Genomic DNA, 22,086 nt, shown 5'->3' with positions numbered 1-22,086 from the left:
AAAGTCATCCACAAAGGAAAGATATTCAACATAAAGGGATCTTTCACTTGCTCATCTTCCAATGTGGTATATATCATTCAGTGTAAAAAATGTAACGAAGGATGCTATATTGGAGAAACAGGCCAGATGCTTAAGACAAGATTCAATTTACATAGACATCACATGAACAATACTGGTGCCAGTAGGGTTCCCACACCTGTTGGTCAACATTTTACAGGACCAGGACACTGTACCAGTGACTTCACAGTGAGAATCCTGAAAGGTAACTTTAAAACCATACAAGAAGTAAGACCTTTGAAGTCAGAATGATTGAATATTTTAACACCCAACAGAAAGGACTTAACAAGGATCTGGGGTTCCTAGCCCATTATAAACCATAAAGCTGTATGTCTCTGTTGATCACCCCACCCCTCACCTATCCACACCTATCCTGTTAGAATATCAATGATATGCTTTGATGTCCCCATGCATACCTCCTACCCACCCCCATCCTCCCACCCTGTCAGACTGTCATAGTAATGCTTGAATGTTTTCACTTATATACACTGTCAGCTAGCACATTTGCTTATTTCCGATCTGAGGAAGAAGGGCGACCTTCGAAAGCTAATCAAGAAATGTATTAAGTTATGTCCAATAAAAAAGGTATCATCTTATTTTCTTTTCCATGTTTTATTTTGTTTGATTTCTATTGATAACCTACAAATCTATAGAAACTCTTGGATTACTATATAATGAAATCTTGTGCTCTTCTCCCAACCCTCCCCCAGAAATGACCCCAGCATCACCTAGAATTCCCCTATTCTGCCTAATGACCTGTGCTAGATGTTCTAGGGATAATGTCAACAGAAGAAGTGAGAGAAGGCACCCCTGCTGGGTCTCCCTGCCTTAGGCAAACTCCTTTGTTAGGCTCCCGTGTATTTAGGGGGGTCCTTTTACTAAACTGTGGTAAAAAATAGCCTTAGCACACCTAAGGAGGAGTAGCCTAGTGGTTAGTGCAGCGGACTTTGATCCTGGGGAACTGAGTTGGATTCCCACTGCAGCTGCTTGTGACTCTGGGCAAGTCACTTAACTCTCCATTGCCCTGGTACAAAATAAGTACCTGAATATATGTAAACCGCTTTGAATGTAGTTGCAAAAACCTCAGAAAGGCGGTATATCAAGTCCCATTTCCCTTTACATGGGTCTTTCCTGTGCGCTAAGTCTAGTTTTACTGCAGCAGTAAAATGACTGATTTTTCTATTTTCTTGTATTAATGGCTAAGCACTAATCTTATGTACAAGTAAAGATAGTAATGGAAGAGCATAATTCAACTTAACACTTTGCTAGAGATGTTTTGCTCTAAAAATTAAGAGAGAAGACCTTAAAGACTAATTATTACTAAATAAAATAAGCCTAACTGCTCAGGGAAAGTCATTGACTTTTGCTCTTAGAAACCCCAATAGGGCTGTCATCGGGTCCTGTAGTAAGCTGCAAAAACAGCAATGGAAAACAACTCCTCCATAAGGATTAAAAACCTCTACTGAAAAAATGCAGCCACACACAGTGTACAAATAACGACCAACTTCTCAACTCAGGTTTCTATATGATAGAAGAATCAGTTCCATAGGAAAGAGCTAGGCTTGCCAAATAAACTTCACTTAACTTGTATGACAGTGTCATTCCTTATGAGAAAAAATGCAAATGTTTCAGTTTCTACATCCGAAATCTTGCTGGTAAGGCTACCAAAACTCAACTCCATTATCCCTAATCTTGCCCTTAGCGTGCAGCCATTAAAAAAATTACTGGGTGAGCACTTACCACTGCCCATTTTGCAGTAGTAAGGGTTTGCGCAGTATTCTTGCGCTAACCAGTTAGTGCATGCTGATGTAGATGCGCTAACTGTTTAACACAGGAGTGCCCACTCTCTGCCCCCCTGACACACCCCCTCAAAACAATATATTTTTTAGCATGCGGCTGTATGTGGACATTTGCCTCCGGATTCTATGTATTGCGCCTAGCATTCTGCGCCAAAATCCAAACGTATTCTGCAACAACATACGTAACTTAATTAGTTTGACAAACCAATCAGCGTTGTTAACAGCACTTAACAAGCAATAATGAGCACTAATCGGCAGTAATTAGAATTTACCTGCATAACTTGTTAAGCCTTTTCTGTAATGCACTGCGCCTAAATTCTAATGCGCACAAGCAAAAAGGGACGTGGTTATGGGCAGGGAAATGGGTATTCCAAAATATACATGCATTGTTATAGAATATGGCCCAATGCGCCTAAATCTATTTGCTGGGACTTACGCCACGTTTTCATTGGTGCAAATGGAGGCATGTAGTTTTAGGCGCTAGGATATCAATTAAGCGTATTCTATATACCGCGCCTAAATATAGGCACCCCTTATAGAATATGCTTAGGCTAAAATGTTTCCCACGTGAATTTCCTAGGCGCCATATATAGAATTTCCCCCTCGGCAGTTACTGCAGGATGCCAGAGCGTGTCCAGTGGTAGACAATTTTAAGCTGCATTAGATGAATGCTGGCGCCTAACTTAGCCTAGTAAAAGGGCTTCGTAGTTAGTTACTGTGATTTAAGATTCAGCCAAGGCGGTATTCAGCAAGTACAGTTTGACATAAAGCTAACAATTTTGTTAACAACATAACAGTAGTGAAATGATTAAATATAAGCATAAATAAAATCAATGAGGTAAACCTGGAGATGGCAAATTGAAACCTAGAAATAGGAGAAACATGACACACTATCAGAATTATGCAGAATTAAACTGCACGGTAGAACAGTCATATAATAGAAATATGATCAATGCCAGCAGAGTACAAATGATATATCATAATAGGCAGCATAGCAAGAACATTCATATAACAGATACAATATTCACAGTGTCAGCACAATACAAGGGAAACACTTAATATGCACATGTTAGAACATTCAAGTAACATAGATATGCTGCTCATAATATCACAGTATCATAAAATGAAATAGGGAACAAGTGCAGTGGAGACATATAGGGCCAGATTCTATATATGGCACTTTAAAAAATCCATGTGGAAAACATTTCTGCCTAAGTGTTTTCTATAAGCTGCACCTAGATTTAGGCACGATATATAGAATATGCTTAGCTGATATCCTAGAGCCTAAAACTACGCGCATCCATTTACACCAATGAAAACGTGGCGTAAATCCTAGCATGTAGATTTAGGTGCAGAGTGCTATATTCCATAACAACACACATAAATTTTAATATGCCCATGGAATGCCCATCTCCCCGCCTATAACTGCGCCCCTTTTTGCCTGATCACATTAAAATTTAGGTTACAGAATACGCTTAGGGAGATGTGCGTGTAAATTCTAATTATTATTATTATTATTGCCAATTAGTGCTCATTATTGCTTGTTAAGTGCTGTTAACAATGCTGATTGGCTTGTTAAGCCAATTAAGTTACACTTGTTATAAAATATGCTTAGATTTTGGCGCAGAACGCTAAGTGTGCTATATAGAATCCGGGGGATAGGGGCCCTTTTACAAAGCTATAGCATGCGATGAAGCTACAATGTAGTAAATTTAAAACGAATCAGAGAAAATGTTTCTTCACTCAACGTGTAATTAAACTCTGGAATTCGTTGCCAGAGAATGTGGTAAAGGCGGTTAGCTTAGCGGAGTTTTAAAAAGGTTTGGACGGCTTCCTAAAGGAAAAGTCCATAGACCGTTATTAAATGGACTTGGGGAAAATCCACTATTTCTGGGATAAGCAGTATAAAATGTTTTGTACATTTTTGGGATCTTGCCGGGTATTTGTGACCTGGATTGGCCACTGTTGGAAACAGGATGCTGGGCTTGATGGACCTTTGGTCTTTCCCAGTATGGCAATACTTACGTACTTATGTAACTAATGCGTGCTTACCACAGCAAAAAAAATGGCTTAGCGTGGGGTGCTGAGGCATCCTGGGGTAATTTTGCCATGTGCACACACTACCCACGTATTAAAAAACATTTATTATTTTTTTGATGCAGGGGGCGTGTCGTGGTGGAGAGTAGGCATGTTCTGTACAATTTGTTAGCTCATCTACATTGCCTCATGCTAACTGATTAATTAGGTTTAGTGCATGAGTTCCTATCATTACCAAATAGGTGGCCATAGGGGCTCACATGCTAATGATCATGCATGTGGCCATTATTGAAAAATACAGAAAATCGTCCATATTACCCCAGTGATAAAAATGGCCTTAGCACATGGGAATGACCCATTTAAGGGCATGCTAAGGTCACTTTTTACCGTTGTTTGATAAAAAGGCCCCATAGATTGACAAGCTAGGTAGGACAAAGTCATTGAGATAAATAGATGAGTGGCTAAATTGAAAGCAAATCATATGTATAGTTGAATAAGGTATAAGAAACTGGTCTGTATGGCAAGCTAATCCAGATGCGGAGTGTTAGTATTAAAGGCTTGGGAGAACAGCCAGGCTTCCTGATGTCTTGAATTAGGCATAGCCCCTCTGGGAATCAGTTGTTCCAGGGTGTGGGGCCTACTCCTGGGAAGACTCGCTGATGGGTATCCCATTGTGTGATTTCTTTTGACGAGGGTATAGATAGTGATGTTCCTTATACATGCCCTTGGATTCCAGAACAGGGCCTTAATAACTCTTTGAAATACCAGTCCAAAGTTTAACTTCGCAAACACTCGAAATAAAAAATGCTACTTGACTCTTTCAAATGCCTTCTTGATATCTAGTGCTAGCAAAACTACAGGTTCCTCTATATTCTTAGAGACAGGCTCTGTAATATTCAAGCCCTTGTGGACATCGTCAGATGAATTTCTTCCACTAGTAAATTCTGGCCTATCTAATGGCAAATATTTTTGCTAGAATCGTCACATTTAACAGGAGGTAGGCTGATTTGAACTGCATACTAATAAGTCCCTACCACTTTTTATTTATTTTTATTTTGTTGCATTTGTATCCCACATTTTCCCACCTCTTTGCAGGCTCAATGTGGCTTACATGGTACCGTAATCGACATTGACTGATTCCGGTGTGAACAAATACAAGGTGTGAGTAATATCAAGGTGATATTATGGTAGAGTGAGAAACATGTATGGTAAAGACAGTTGGGGAGGACATCTTTAGGGAAAGGAAGAGATAGTATATGTCCGTTACGATCTTTGGTTACGTTGTGTCGCAAATGTCCAGGTTTTTTATGTTGGGTCGGAGGGGTATGCCCTTCTGAACAGTTCTGTTTTTAGTGCTTTTCGGAAATTCAAGTGGTCGAGTGTGGTTTTTACTGCTTTTGGTAGTGCGTTCCACAGTTGTGCGCTCAGGTAGGAAAAGTTGGATGCGTAAGTGGATTTGTATTTGAGTCCTTTGCTGCTTGGGTAGTGGAGGTTTAGGTATGATCGTGCTGATTTTATGGTGTTTCTGAGTGGCAGGTCAATGAGGTCTGTCATGTATCCCGGTGCCTCGCCGTAGATGATTTTGTGCACTGTCGTGCAGATTTTGAATACAATGCGTTCCTTAATTGGAAGCCAGTGCAATTTTTCTTGGAGTGGTTTGGCACTGTCAAAATGTGTTGTTCCAAATATAAGCCTTGCTGCTGTGTTTTGGGCGGTTTGAAGTTTCTTTATGATTTGTTCTTTGCATCCTGCATAGATTCTGTTACAGTAGTTTGCGTGGCTTAGTACCATTGACTGTACCAGGTTGCGAAATATTTCCCTCGGGAAGAACGGTTTCACACGTTTTAGTTTCCACACACCTTTGTGTATTACAGTAATATTTACTTGGCAAAAAGGTGATGGCAGAATCCCAGTTTCCAGCATCCTATTTAACACTTTATTGGGATAATCAGCTGTGAGAAAGTTTTATAAAATTCTGGTGGGAAGCCATCAGGGCTTGCTGCCTTACCCCTCGGAAGCATCTATATTACCTTGTGGACCTCAAACTGAGATTGGAGCCTCCAACATGTCTTTGAACTCAGCTTCCAGGCTTATGCCAATGATACCACTGAAAAGGAGTTCATCTGTCTCTTGGTGCACTTGGCTCTGAGGTGTGCTCTTAGTAATATTTTACAGAAGCCTGAGTAACTTTCTCCGGATCATGGCTGACCTACCCATTAGCTTTCTGTTTTATTCTCTGTAGGGTTCTTGTTACTAAGCCACGTAAGTCTATATGTGCCAAATGTGTGCCAGAATGGAGTTACTGACCGGCTACCACGTGGCTCTTGCGGTAATTTCATTTTTGTCACAAGTCCGATAAGCGCATCTGAAAAATAATTTTTATTTTCAGATGTGCTTATTAGGCACGCGCCAAGTGGCATTTGATGTGCGTAGGTCATTACCTCCCAGTTACCGTGTGAGTCTTTACTGCTAGGTCAATGACTGGCAGTAAGGACTCAGACCCAAAATGGACGCGTGGCAATATTCATCTTGCCACATGTCCATTTTCAGCAAAAATAAAATAGGGCCTTTTTTACAGGTGCGCTGAAAAATGATTCTGCGTGCACCCAAAACCCACGCCTACACTACCGCAGGCCATTTTTCAGCGCACCTTAATAAAAGGACCCCTGTATGTTAGTTAGCCAGCACATTAGTCTCTGGCCCATTTTCTTATATATGTATTCTTCCACATCCATCAATATTCTGTTCTCCTCTGTGCATGACCACCAATTTGCCTGCTTTTATCACATCGTTTGGCAACAAGTTCCAAAACTTAATTATATATTGAGTAGGAAAATAATGTTCTCCTATTTATTTTAACTGTTCTCTAGTCTTTGTATTTTTTTTTAAAGATTAAACAGTAGATTTGCATTTACCTGTTACACTCCTATCTCCCCTCAACTGTCTTTAGCCTTTTATGGGAGAGTTATTCCAGCCTCTTTCCGATGCTCCTACTGCCTCCTATCATTTTAAAGTCATTATCTGAAGTAACGCATGGCATGTTCTGTTTGCTTTTACAGTCTTGTGAATAAAGTGTCTCCAAACGTGATATGTGCCCTTTAAAGATAGAGGGTCCATTCCAGTTCACCTGCTTGAAGTAAAGCTTTGTCTTTTTTTTTTTTTTAAGTAAGTGAGAATTTAAAGTATAGACCTTGGGAAGTTTTATGATGTGTTGACGAGACTCTCTAGTTGAAATAATAGGCTTTTGTTCACAATCTAGTAAACCCTAAGGGCTAGGTTTAAGTTTTGGGCAAATCAGTGTTTACATATATCAGTGTTTCCAAAGAATTACATTTTCTTGCAAAGGAGAAGCAGCACTAGCAAAAGCTTTTGCCCATTTATTAAATGTAATATTTTAGGGCCAAAATTTCAAGGTTGCTTTGCAAAAAACATTTTTTTTCTTGCAAACTGTTCAACATGATTCATTTCCAGCCTCAAGACTCATCTTGGCTACCAGACTGCAGGCAGTTGAATCCTATATGGACCTCTTAGGGGCTTCCTTTAGTAAAACAGGGCAGGTTGGACTATTTTATTTTTTTGACATTTGTACCCTGTGCTTTCCCACTCATAGCAGGTTCAATGCAGCTTACATATTATATACAGGTACTTATTTGTACCTGGGGCAATGGAGGGTTAAGTGACTTGCCCAGAGTCACAAGGAGCTGCCTGTGCCTGCAGTGGGAATTGAACCCAGTTCCCCAGGACCAAAGTCCACCACGCTAACCACTAGGCCAGTCTTCCACTCCACTATCTTAATACCTGTGACTTCCTATCTCTTTCCAAGTATGAAAGGAACTTTGGTTTGTTGGATTAAGAAGATTGGAAATTAAGACCCAGGTTCATGTCGACACATATGACTCTATAAACTCAGACCAGTCTCTGTCTCTCTACTTCTCTTCTTTCACCAAAGTCTGAAATCACCACAGATTGTTCTTGTGCTGAAAGATCAGCAGTGACCGTCATCTACTCCAGTGGTGGCTGCTTGCATTTATCTGGCTGTGCTCTGATACTGTGCAGATGAATGACTCATTCTTTCAAAGTCTTATGATTGTTACATATTCTTGTTTTCTCCCCCTCTGACTGCTGTGAAATGTTCCTTTGAAGTATTTGGGGAAGACTTTTCCTGGCACACTGGAAGAACCATGCTGGTCTTCATCTGCTGCCATGTATTATGCTACTATAGAGCTTATTTTCGAAGCATATGAACATTTCAAAATGCCCAAATGGATGTCCATGTGCTTGAAATGTCCAAATCCTGATTTTGGAAAGGCAGAAAAGGATGTTTAACACTGCAGTAAATCCAAAAAGCAAAGGGATGTGTTGTGGGTGTATTTTGGTTGGGACTAGGGAAGGCCCATGGTCAGAACGTCCAACAATAATTACCAAATGGGAAGAAAAGTCCAAGCCTAAAAAGAAACTCTTCTTTTGTTAGCCCTGTTTCAGTCACATCTAGGGTACAAAAAATGTGCTCTGATTGAGCAGCTGCCCACAGAAGGAATTATGGCTTGACACTTCCTTAATCTCCCAGTGGTTGCGGTCCACCTCACTCTCCCCTGAAAGTGAAACTGAAAGAGGATGCCAGGCTGTATGACAGCTTCAGATATTATAGGTATTCTTAGCAAAGCAGGTAGTCTACTGATTATTTTATTTTTATTTATTTATTTGTTACATTTGTATCCCACCTTTTCCCACTTATTAGTAGGCTCAAAGTAGCTTACATGGTTCCGGAGAGGTGGTTACATACTCCGATGTGAACAAATACAGTATAGGGGTACTATTACAGTGACAAATACAGTAAAGAAGTATTGGTAAATAGGTTGGGGTGATTCAGACAAAATGATAGGGTGTGATTATGCGTCGGGGTTGAATACTGTCCGTTTCCTGATTAAAATGCCATATTTCATTATTCAATATTTATATCAGATACTGTGGGGTATGCCTTCTTGAACAGGTGAGTTTTTAGGTTTTTTCGGAATTCTAGATGATTATTTGTAGATTTCAGGTGTTTTGGTAGAGAATTCCAGAGCTGTGTGCATATGTAAGAGAAACTTTGCGCGTATATTGTACCTAAATATATAAGCCACCTGCAAGCCTAAAGGCTATTTTAGTAGTGTACATTCAGGTACAATAGGTATTTTTCTGTTCTGGAGGGCTCACAATTACAAATAAGAGTTGATGTGGGATTTGAACCCATGTTGCTTGGTTTAAAGTCTACTGTATTTACCTCTAGGCTACCCCTCTGCTCTGCAAAGATATCTGTGTGGCCATTTTAAGAATACTGCCAGACAGACTTCCTTCCTTCTTCTTGCTTTTTTGACATCCATATGTTGGACATTCCAGTTTGTAAAATGGTGTTCATGCTGGGTGTCCTTGCACACAGATGACTGCCTCACGTATTTTTGAACAGAAAAATACTGACATATTTCCTGTTGGAAAATACCTGAAGTGATGAACTGGATTAGGAACTGGTTGACGGACAGACGCCAGAGGGTGGTGGTGAATGGAATTCGCTCGGAGGAGGGAAAGGTGAGTAGTGGAGTGCCTCAGGGATCGGTGCTGGGGCAGATTCTGTTCAATATATTTGTGAGTGACATTGCCGAAGGGTTAGAAGGTAAAGCTTGCCTATTTGCGGATGATACTAAGATCTTTAACAGAGTGGACACCCGGGAGGGAGTGGAAAACATGAAAAAGGATCTGAGGAAGCTAGAAGAATGGTCTAAGGTTTGGCAATTAAAATTCAATGCGAAGAAATGCAAAGTGATGCACTTAGGGCAGTGATGGGCAACCTTTTGAGCTTGGTGTGTCAAAATTCGCCAAAAAACCGAGCATAACTCGGGTGGTGTGTCACTTCGAGAAAAAAAACATAATTTCACGATATTTATAGTTTAAATAACAAAAATGTATAATTGTAATATATAACTGTATTTAATAAACCAAAACCTAATTATTTAACTTACCTGCTTAGTGACTTCTTTGTTCATCTGTCAGTCGGTTTCTTTTGTTGGTCTTGATATTATTTAACTTGTGTGGGGTGCCGTGAACAAAGATAAGTGAGGGGGAGGGGGAATTCTTTAACTAATCTGCCTATTAGTGACTTTTTTGTTGCTGAATTTCATTGGCTAAATCTTCAATTGAAGGTTGGTATTTTGTACACTTCAAGCCCAAGCAAGCACTACTAACTTCATCTTTCAATCTGTTTCTTTTGTTGGTTTTGATATTATTTAACGCTGAGAATAAGGTTTCACAAAAGTACGTAGAGGGAAAAATTGTGAGTAAAGCCATTGTCATATTTTTCAGGGTGCTAAAAGTGTCTGGTAATCAGATCCAGGCACTCCAAATTTCCTGGTAACTCAAATATTCTCTTAATAATTGCATCTTTATTCTGCATATCGTGAAATAGAACTGGTGCACATCTTAGGAGAGTTTCTTTAATAAATCCTCCCTCACTGAGTGCTTTTCCATGCTGAGCTATGGAGTGAGCAATGCTCAAACTTGCAGATGTTAAATTTGTAGAACCTTTTACAAATGTAAGGATGGAATTAGATTGGCTCTTATAAAAGTGTAGCTGCCTGGAAATGTATTCCTTCCTTTCATCCTCACTTTTTTTCAAGAGCTGGGAATGATTAGTTTCAAAATGTCTATTTATATTCCACGTTCTGCTTACTACCGTTTCAGTACATAGAACGCAAAATGATCTGCCATTTTTTTCTATAATGCCATACATCTCGGTCCATATCTCTTGAAAGGGTCGGCTACTGCTACTACCACTTCCTTTACTTAACCTTGGTTTTTTATTTTTTGGGTTCTCCATCAGGGGGGCAGTGACAGAAGATAGAATTATAGATAGCCTGTTAGCCCTGCAGGCAATTAGGGGTTAACTAGCCTAACTGACCACCTTATGTAAATTAAGATGGCTGCCGCTATTTCTAATGGCGGGAAACGGCACCCATAGCACATGCCCTCGCCTCTCCCAGCCTCCCCCTCACCTATCTCAGTAATGATGGTCAATTAGAAATCCATGACACCCCAGAACAGTAGATTGGATGATGGTTGCTGTGGTTATGTGGTTGCTGGTAATGGCGATCACAGGGCCCTCAGAGATGCGTCCCCCACGGCATTCCGCTGCTCTCTGCTCCGCCGGCCGGAAGTGAGGTCAAACGGCCGTGCAGGAGCCGGGGCAGAGGGAGCAGCAGGGAGGGAACGAGCGGAGGACTCGGAGGGAGCCAATAGGAGCGCACACGGGTAAACATGCACCGGGGGGGGGGTGTGATTTCGCCGGGGGGGTGTGTGATTTCGGGGGGGGGGGAGGTCGCGCTGCACCTTGGGGGGGGGGGGGCGCATCGGCGATCCGCCCGGGTGTCAGCAAGGAACGCCACTGCTTCTCTGTATGCGGCCACATGCGGCCGCGTGTCATCGAAAATGGCTACGCGTGTCATAGGTTCGCCATCAGGGACTTAGGGAATAGAAATCCACGAGAGACGTATGTGTTAGGCGGGGAGAGTCTGATAGGTACGGGCGGAGAGAGGGATCTTGGGGTGATAGTATCTGAGGATTTGAAGGCGACGAAACAGTGTGACAAGGCGGTGGCCGTAGCTAGAAGGTTGTTAGGCTGTATAGAGAGAGGTGTGACCAGCAGAAGAAAGGGGGTGTTGATGCCCCTGTATAAGTCGTTGGTGAGGCCCCACCTGGTGTATTGTGTTCAGTTTTGGAGGCCGTATCTTGTTTAGGATGTAAAAAGAATTGAAGCGGTGCAAAGAAAAGCTACGAGAATGGTATGGGATTTGCGTTACAAGACGTATGAGGAGAGACTTGCTGAACTAAACATGTATACTCTGGAGGAAAGGAGAAACAGGGGTGATATGATACAGACGTTCAAATATTTGAAAGGTATTAATCCGCAAACGAACCTTTTCCGGAGATGGGAAGATGGTAGAACAAGAGGACATGAAATGAGATTGAAGGGGGGCAGACTCAAGAAAAATGTCAGGAAGTATTTTTTCACGGAGAGAGTAGTGGATGCTTGGAATGCCCTCCCGCGGGAGGTGGTGGAAATGAAAACGGTAACGGAATTCAAACATGCGTGGGATAAGCATAAAGGAATCCTGTGCAGAAGGAATGGATCCTCAGGAGCTTAGTCAAGATTGGGAGGCGGGGCTGGTGGTTGGGAGGCGGGGATAGTGCTGGGCAGACTTATACGGTCTGTGCCAGAGCCGGTGGTGGGAAGCGGGACTGGTGGTTGGGAGGCAGGGATAGTGCTGGACAGACTTGTACAGTCTGTGCCAGAGCCGGTGGTTGGGAGGCAGGGCTGGTGGTTGGGAGGTGAGGATAGTGCTGGGCAGACTTATACAGTCTGTGCCAGAGCCAGTGGTTGGGAGGAGGGGCTGGTGGTTGGGAGGCAGGGATAGTGCTGGGCAGACTTATACGGTCTGTGCCCTGAATAGCACAGGTACAAATCAAAGTAGGGTATACACAAAAAGCAGCAAATATGAGTTATCTTGTTGGGCAGACTGGATGGACCGTGCAGGTCTTTTTCTGCCGTCATCTACTATGTTACTATGTTACATGTGAGATGGATATCTGTTTTGGACATTATGAGCTGGATGTCTCTATTCTGACTTGGATGTCCTTTCGAAAATGCCCCTCTGTTACATAAGGACAAGTCCTCACTTCCCCCTAATCAGCCTGGATTCTTGGAGGATAACCCAGGCAGAGAAGCATGTACAACTGTCTGGATTCTGTTTGGGCTGACCCAGCATTGACCTTTAGGATTTTTCATCTGGTTGGGATCAGCATTGTCCTTCCGCATATGCATGTACTGGGCAAGCTGTGCTAATCTGAAAGTTTAACGATCCAGTCTTAGAAATGACATGTGATCTCAGGAGGACCCATGAGGAAGATTTGGAGGTTTTATGTCTTTCCTTATCTCTTTCTTCTGCAACTGATGACACTGAAGAGAGGCAAATTCACCAGAGGAGCAAATACTACATCAGTAGCATTGAAAAGGGACAACACTTTTTCCAAAGGAGCTCCTTCTTTAGCAATAATGCTGAAAAGGTGCCCATTTACCATGATTTACCACTGTAGTTTGTATCGAGCAGTTTTGGAATGCCACAAACCGTGATACCATACCAGTCCAAGCTGAACCTCAGAAAATGCTATAGCATTTCCACCTGAACCACCCACGTTTGGGAAGCTCGCCAGGTGCCCTTGGCCTGGATTGGCCGTTGTCGTGGACAGGATGCTGGGCTCGATGGACCCTTGGTCTTTTCCCAGCGTGGCATTACTTATGTCCAGTCTATCCCTACTCACCCCACCTATTGTAGCTTGCCTTCTCTTGATTAAGCTTAGTTTCTCTCTTTTATTAAATTAATATACTTCATTGTAGCCTCTCAATCCTTTTGTTTCCTCTCCCCCCCCCTCAAATTCAAATATATTTGCTTTGTAACATAGTAACATAATAGATGGCAGCAGATAAAGACCTGTATGGTCCATCCTGTCTGCCCAACAATATAAACTCATTACTTATGGTATAAAGTACCTGTTCCTCATTTATCCTTGCCATTTTTAGGGCATGGACAGTGGAAGTCTGCCTGGCACTGACCTTGTTCTAGAATTTCTGAAGTTGTTGTCAAAGCACCCAAAAAGCGCCTCTCCGGTTCATCCAAATCTACTCAGCCTCCATCAGGGCACAGACCGTAGAAATTTTCTACCAACTCTCCTCATAGCTTCTTTGTATCTGATCCTTCTAAAAAGGATTCCTTTGTGTTTTAAAATTCCGTTACTGCTTTCATCTCCACCACCTCCCGCATAAGGGCATTCCAGGTATTTACCACCCTCTCAGTGAAAAAATACTTCCTGACATTATTCCTGCCCCCTTTCAATTTCAATTCATGTCCTCTAGTTCTACCACCTTCCCATCTCTGGAAAAGGTTTGTTTGCAAATTAATACCTTTCAAATATTTGAACATCTGTATCATATCACCATTGTTTCTTCTTTCCTCCAGTGTACATGTTTAGGTCAGCAAGTCTCTCCATGTACGTCTTGCTGCCTATACCCCCTATCATTTTTGTCGCTTTTCTTTGAACCGCTTCAAGTCTTTCAAGTATGTAAACTATGTAGATATTTTTTATTTATTTGCGTTATATTAAATAAACTTGAACTGTGAACCTGCTGATTACATTGAAGATGTCTTAAGTATTCAGACTGGTTCTGGTTCAGCTACAGTTCTCACAGTCCAGCCTTGGCAAACCGATTTTGCAGTTTTCTGGCATCCCCAGGCCAGCCTGACTCTTGGTCTCTGTCAGCTCTGCTACCTCTTTTACCCTGCAGAAAATAATCACATTAGACCCAGCCATGGGGGTGCGACAGATAGATTTGTTCTAATATTCACTGGGACCTCTCGAGTCGGCCTATTGCCTACCAGGCAATACTGATAACAACTGAAGATATTTATGTGTGACATTTAACATAAATGTTATCAAAATATCACATCAAACATATAAACGGCAAGTGACCATACTCACTTGCAAATGCGCAGTACAGACTTCCCTCTCTGTCCCGCCCTCGCGTCAAGACGTCATGACGTCAGAGGGCGGAACAGAGAGGGAAACGGAGTCGAATTGTCGGCCGCTGCCAACTGGAAAGGAACATCGCGCAAAACAACCTCCCCCCTCCCCCCCCATCCCCACCGTCGCTCCCGCCCCCCTCCATATCGGGCCCCCTGCACTGACCTGACAGCGCCTCTCACCTCTATGTGGAAGCGCTGCAGGCAGCAGCAGAGCGATCTGCTGCTGCCTGTAGCGCTTTCACACAGAGGTGAGAGGCGCTGTAAGGTCAGTGCAGGGGGCCTGGCACGGAGGGGGGAGGAAGCGGCGGTGATGAGGGTAGCTGGACATGGGGGGAGGGCAGGGGGGAGAAGCCATGGTTGCTGGACTTGGGGTGAGAGCAGGGCACAGATGAGGGTTGCTGGACATGGGGGGAGGGGGGAGGCCGAGGGAAAGAGGAGGGTCGCTGGATATGGGGGGAGGATCGGTGGATGGGGTGAGGCCAGGGGAGAGAGGAGGGCTGCAATACTCGCCCGTTTTTACGGGCTTAACGGCTAGTATGTATAATATTATATAAGAGGTACCAACAAATGATGGTACCTCTTATATAACATAGGGGGCATAATCGAATTGCGCCGGCCATCTTCGGGGCCGGCTCTGCGATGGGGCGGAGCCAAGCGTACTTTCGAAATACGCTTGGCGCCGGCCAAATCGCTCGCCGGGTTTAGAACAGGATCGCCGGGTTTATATGAGATAGCCGGCTTCGTTTTTCAGCCATAATGGAAACCAGGCTCGGCCATCTCAAACCCGACAAAATGCAAGGCATTTGGGCGTGGGAGGAACCAGCATTTGTAGTGCACTGGCCCCCCTCACATGCCAGGACACCAACCGAGCACCCTAGGGGGCACTTAAAAAAAAACAAAAACAAAATAGCTTCCAGGTGCATAGCACCCTTACCTTGGGTGCTGAGCCCCCCAAATCCCCCCCAAAACCCACTCGACACAACTCTACACCATTACCATAGCCCTAAGGGGAAGGGGGCACCTACATGTGGGTACAGTGGGTTTTGGGGGGTTTTGGAGGGCTCAACATTAACCACCACAAGTGGAACAGGTAGGGGGGGATGGGCCTGGGTCCACCTGCCTGAAGTGCACTGCACTCACTAAAAGCTGCTCCAGGGACCTGCATACTGCTGTCAAGAAGGCGGGTATGATATTTCAGTCTGGCATACAGGCTGGCCAAAAAAGTTTTAGGTTTTTCTTTTGGGTGGGAGGGGGTTGGTGACCACTGGGGGAGTAAGGGGAGGTGATCCCCGCTTCCCTCCAGTGGTCATCTGGTCAGTTGGGGCACTTTTTTCAGACTTGGTCCTAAAAATAAATGGACCAAGTGCGGCCGGCGAAATGCTCGTTTGAGCCGGCCATTTTTTTTCATTATAACGTGAAGCCGGCCATCCCGTACACACGCCCCAGTCCCGCCCCCTGTCCCGCCTTCGCTACCCTACCAACATGCCCCCTTGAAGGTTGGCCGGCGCTGCAACGAAAAAGCTGTTGGGGCAGGCCAAAATCGGCTTTCGATAATACCGATGTGGCCGGGATCAGGAGATCGCCGGCGATCTCCTGATTTGTGTCGGAAGATCACCGGCGATCCCTTTCGAAAATGAGCTGGATAGTAACATAGTAAGTGACAGCAGAAAAAGACCTGTACAGTCCATCCAGTCTGCCCAACAAGATAAACTCATATGTGCTACTTTATATGTATAACTGACCTTGATTTGTATCTGCCATTTTCAGGGCACAGACCGTAGAAGTCTGCCCAGCACTAGCCCCACCTCCCAACCACTAGCCCCGCCTCCCACCACCAGCTCTGCCACCCAATCTCCGCTAAGCTTCTGAGGATCCATTCCTTCTGAACAGGATTCCTTTATGTTTATCCCACGCTTTTTGAATTCTGTTACCGTTTTCATCTCCACCACCTCCCTCGGGAGGGCATTCCAAGCATCCACCGCTCTCTCCGTGAAAAATACTTACTGACATTTTTCTTGAGTCTGCCCCCCTTCAACCTCACTTCATGTCCTCTAGTTCTACTGCAATCCCGTCTCTGGAAAAGGTTCGTTTGTGGAGTAATACCTTTCAAATATTTGAACGTCTGTATCATATCACCCGTTTCTCCTTTCCTCTTAAAGCAGAGCCCATTCATATAAGTTAGAACCCTTTTAAAAGCACATTATTATATGCAGGCTTTGGCTTATAAATAACTTACATTGAAGGAGGAAGGTTTACCACATAATAATGTGAGTGAACCAAGGTGCTTCCTGGTCAAGTGTGTGATTGCTAGATATATTATGTGTTTATGACCTATAATATTATACATATGTGGTATTTTGATAACAATAGAACATTTCACATGTGTGATACTCAACTTTAATTTTTAGGAGGGAGGTGCCATGCGTAATGTTAAATAAGAACTTAGGGGCCCTTTTACTAAGCTTCGTAAGCATCTACGCTCACCCAACACACGCCAAAATGGAGTTACCACCCGACTACCGCATGGCTCTTGCGGTAATTTCATTTTTGGCATGCGTCCAATACGTGCGTCTGAAAAATTTTGGGGGGGCACGCATATTGGACGTGCGCAGGTCATTACTCTCCGGATTCCTTACCGCTAGGTCAATGGCTGGTGGTAGGGTCTCAGACCCAAAATGGACATGCGGCAATTTGGTTTTGCCGCATGTACATTTTCGAAAAAAAAAGGCCTTTTTACAGGCACGCTAAAAAATGGATCGGCGCGCGCCCAAAACCCGTGCCTACACTACCATAAGGCATTTTTCAGTGCGCTTTTGTAAAAGGACCCCATAATTGATTATGGGAATTACAATTAATACTCAGTTGGAAGGGGAAGATAGATTATTTTAGCTCTTTAGCTATTCATGGATGTTTTGAGTGTATGTGTGTGTGTGAGTAAGTGTGTATTCCTTAGTTGGAAGGATAAGGGCAAGGTTGATTTATTTTGTGAATATTTATATGTTTGAATTATCACTGTCACTTATACTTTATGTTATTTAATGGTGAGATACTATGCTTGGTTTGGCACTTATAGTTGTTATTGGGAGCACTTGGTGTGCTTATATTCATATATAGGAGATTTTCAGTGATTGAGAAACTTATCCACCCTCTAGGTCCCTGATGGCGAACCTATGACACGCATGTCAGCACTGACACACGTAGCCATTTTCGATGACACGTGGCGCCACCGCAGTGTGGTCCACCCTCCCTCGTGCCCGGAATCTAACCTTAAAGCCTCCTTTCACGTTGCAGCAAGCAGCAGCAGGGCAGGCCACTCCTTCCTTCCGTGTCCTGACCTCGCCTGACGTAACGTCCGCGAGGGCGGAGCACATAAGGAAGGAGGAGAGGTCTGCCCTGCTGCTGCTTGCTGCAACGTGAAAGGAGGCTTTAAGGTTAGTTCCGGGCCCGGTAGCGGGTGGAGGGGGGGCCAGGCGACCTTGGGTGGGCAGCGATCTCGGGTAGGGGGGGCCCGGGGGAGGTCCTAGTAGCAGTGATTTTTCTTGAAGTGACACACCAGCCGAGTTATGCTCGTTTTTTTGGTGAATTTTGACACACCAAGCTCAAAAGGTTGCCCATCACTGCTCTAGGTGGTGCCTTTGACCTCATGGTGGCACTCCGCTTGGGTGAGTTATTACTGTGAGAATTTCTCCTTTATCACCAGTTAATTATTCATACTTTCCCCATATCCTTCTTGACTTTTTTGGATACCCTGGTTTGGTGTATTGATATTGCCTACCAGGCAGCATTGGTAGCCCAGGGCTATAGGTCATTGCCAATCCAAGGTCACAAGACAACGTCAGCTGAGTTTGTGTGTGCCACAGAGCTGTGATGAATATACCACATACATTTACAAGGCTGGAATTGCATTTTGAAACCCCGAACTGGTTTGTTTTTGAATTGCTATTTTTGTTTTTTGCTGCTACCACAGGAGCTGTAAAAATAGATTCTGTGTGCTTGTAATGCTTCCTCTAAGTTCCACACATCTCGGTGCTAAATCTCTGATCCCGGGGCGAGCAGTCAGCCAAGACTTGGGAGCCAGGGAGCACAGCAGGGAAGTGGCACCACCCTTCTTACAAATACAGGCACAGAATCAGTGTGGGTGCTTGGTTTCAGAACCAGATTCAGCAAGAGAAAACCACTTACAACAGAAGTTGTGGGTGTATGTTTGTATATGCGTGGATGTCTGAGAGAAAGAGAGAGCCTGTATGTGCTTTATATTTTGAAGAAAGTGTGCTGTTTACAATGTACATTATGCATGAGGTCTAGAAATCTGTTACACCCTTACAGCTTCAGGCCAGGATGGCTCTGCTAATACTAGCTTGGCTTAAGATTTAGGTTAGATTTGAGGCTTTAATTAAACAGAGAGATCCCCAGGGCCTTCTATAAATGGAACTTTGCTTGAAAATGAAACCCCAAAGTGTTGGAGAGAAGGGAGGGACACTGTCTGGTCCCTAAAGCTACTGCCATGTGGTTCTGGGTTTGGTGTCTGTATTTTGTCCTGTGGCACATGTACAAGGGGGGTGGGGTTATCCCAGAGCTCTGCTTTTTCTCCCATGCAGAAACTGAAGAGGAGCACTCTTTGAATAGGCCACCCTCACAGAGCTTAGATTTTCCAATGACACAAGCCCGCAGGTTTTCAAATTGAATAAACAGGCAGAACGGGGTGCCTCAGAGTAGTTCATAAGAGCCAAAGAATATTGACAGTGTCTCATACCTGCACACAGTAGTTTCTTTTTAAAAGAAGGGGAGGGTGGGGCCAGCCAGGCTCTGTAACAGGGCCATGAGGAAACGCCTCGGGCCACTGAGAAGTGTCTTGCATTGTTTAGGAGCAGTGTGACAGGATGTGGAAATAAGCAAAAAGGGCTTTGGTAGGCATATATCTTAGAAACTATTTTTAAATCTGACCCTCTGCATCCTGGCACAGGCAGAAGATGACACAAAACTTGTCAGTCATACAACTTTGCAGCAACTGGAGAAAGATACTGAGAGTAGATTGTAGCTTATGAGAGCAACATACATACTCACAGTTTACTCTGCTGTAAACAGAGCAGACTTATCCTTTAGGCACATTGCCTAGGGCCTATGAAAATGTTTTAATTTTTTTGTTAATCAGAAAGAATAAAAATGAAGCAGAAGTTGTTTATTTTCCATGCCTTGCCTATTTGCCTTGACAATATACACAATAAATAGAATACAAGTATATAAAATACAAATCAAATATATAGACAATTCAAATTAAAAGCTGAGTCATATATTAAATGCTACTGAGGGGAGGGGCACATGAAGGCAAAAGTGCCTTGGGCCCACAGAAGTCATAATGCGGCCCTAGCTGTAAATACCTTGTATTGTATGTAGAATGCGAACCCCAGAAGTACTCGGAAAACATAATTGGTGATCAGATTGTACGGCCGTATTTCAGTCTGGTTAGATTTGATATGATAGTAAATCTCTCTCTTGTTCTGTTTGTGTCTTTACAGATTTCTCCACGCAAGTGAATTCCATGGCATTGAACTCCCCCACTGGCCGTGGAATGATGGCCTTGCCCTCTCTCCATCCGTCCCTCGGCGGATCAGGTGTCAGTCCTACGCTGGGGTCACCCGGCCAGCTGCACTCACCCATTGGCAATCTCAGTTCCCCTATGAATGGCATGGGGCCTCCTTTCTCAGTCATCAACTCCCCCATGGGACACCACCCACTACCCATCCCTTCAACGCCCACCCTTAGTTTTGGAACCAGCAGTCCTCAGGTGAGTGTCGGCCAGTCCAAAGGCCAGATGAACTAATGTGCCTTTTTGTTTCTTTGTTTTTTTTTTACCTGGCAGACAGGAGAGTAGCATGGAGTTGTTTCACAGCTCAAGGAAAGGAGATTGTTTTTTTTCTCCCTTAAGGCAGAACTTAAGAGTGTAACACAGATACCTGAATTCAGAGCAAGACTGATAGCTGGATAACTGATACTGATATTAGAAGAAACCATATTGTTATTTTAAACTAGCCCTCGGTATGGGGGTTTGGGTGGTGGCAATGGAGAGCTGGGACGGAGGGATGAGACTTACAGAAAGAAAGGTTTTATATTCAGATAGTGACAGTTCTTCATTCAGTCTGAGGTATTTATTTATGGGGTCCTTATTTAAAGTGATTTAAATAGCCAGAAATGGCTCCTGGCTATTTAAATCACTTGCCTGGGGGCTAACTGGCCATGTTCAATGGTCCTTAACCATGTAGTGCCACTGAAAATGCCAGGTTAGCGCCCAAGCTGAAAACAACTATGTTGTGGGCATTCCGGGGGCAGATTCAGCACTTAATCGATTAAGTGCCGATATTCAGCTGTGCCAATATTAAGCACGTAACCAGATAAGTTAATGAGATAAATAGGATTGATATGGTTCTTAGCCGGTTAAGGACCGATATTTAGCACTTAACCAGATAAGCTTTAGCTGGTTGTCTGTGTCTGGTATTCAGTACTGGAACCTGTCCATGGGTGAGCATTGAATATCCAGGCATCAAGCCATCTCTGGTCAGCAAAATTCTGACTGCCACCTGCTCAATATCTATCCTTACATTGATTTGTCTACATTTTGCTGTTCTGTGTTGACCTGTATAACTGTTTCACTGATAGATTTTATATTGTAAGCTGTCGTGGGCCAATTGTATAAAGCTGAATATGAAATAACGAAACATAAAATACTAGCAAGTCACTGGAGACACTTTTGCCTGTCCTAGCTGTTGGGCTCCTAACTTCAGGGAAGCTGCTGGGGGTGGGGGGAGCAAACAGGGCAGCTGCTCTGGGCCCCACATTTCAGGCATCACTTCCCCTCCTCCCTTCCCAATCTTTAAAAATTTATTTCCCTTCTCAAAAGGCAGCCATCCTCACAAGCTGCCTCTGGTTGCCCTGAAGCTGACGTGATCCACCCCCCTCTGGCCCTATTTCTTGTTTCTGCCTGGGCACTCATCTCACTTTTAAAGGACAGCATTAATTTGTACTTTAAAAGTGAGATGAGTGTCAGAACTAGGGACAGACTCCATGCCCCTTCCAGTGGCCAAACTTCCCTGTAAGGTGGTGCTCTTAGCATAACAGGTAGCAAGCTTCAAGAATGTCTCCATTAACTTCTTTTTATTTTCTTCTTCTAAAAATGAGACTGTAGAAACAAATTAACTTCCCAGAACTGTTTTCTGTTTTTTCCTGTATCACATCAGATATTGCTGTCACAGTGATTTCTCCATTCTCCTTCAGTAAGATAGCGGTGGCTTTGTAAAAGGTCACATGTTCCTAGATGGCAGGAGCTCGGTAGAAGAATGAGCGTTCCTGTCATTAATTCTGCTGGGAAGGGCACTAGCTGGGGCTTCCTCTCTGATATTCAGGGCAAGGAACCATGCTGAGTGGCATGCTTGCTCTTTAGGATTTTGATTCCAGGAGCAGATAGATGTGGCATGAACTGGGCTGTCGTGTATTCAGTCAGGCTGTAGGGCTGGGTTGCTGGATGGTTCGGCACCTGCTACTTTCTAGTTGCAAGTAAAAAGCAAGATTGTGCAGCTCTTGTAATGACTTTA

General features: G+C 43.7%; 1 protein-coding gene across 2 annotated transcripts in view; it reads left to right on the top strand.

The window, feature by feature from the left end:
• Nucleotides 1–22,086, top strand: part of RXRA (retinoid X receptor alpha) — a 257,109-nt gene that overhangs the window by 137,649 nt on the left and 97,374 nt on the right. For both annotated transcript variants that reach the window (XM_030207681.1, XM_030207682.1), the window contains exon 2: nucleotides 20,017–20,285. In XM_030207681.1, the coding sequence (XP_030063541.1) occupies nucleotides 20,017–20,285 (269 nt within the window). The remainder of the gene's footprint in view (nucleotides 1–20,016; nucleotides 20,286–22,086) is intronic.

This window comes from Microcaecilia unicolor, chromosome 6 (genome assembly GCF_901765095.1).
Source record: "Microcaecilia unicolor chromosome 6, aMicUni1.1, whole genome shotgun sequence".
In the NCBI taxonomy this organism is placed as follows: Eukaryota; Metazoa; Chordata; class Amphibia; order Gymnophiona; family Siphonopidae; genus Microcaecilia; species Microcaecilia unicolor.
Note: the sequence above shows the minus strand (reverse complement) of the source record. Positions and strands in the feature narration are given on the sequence as shown.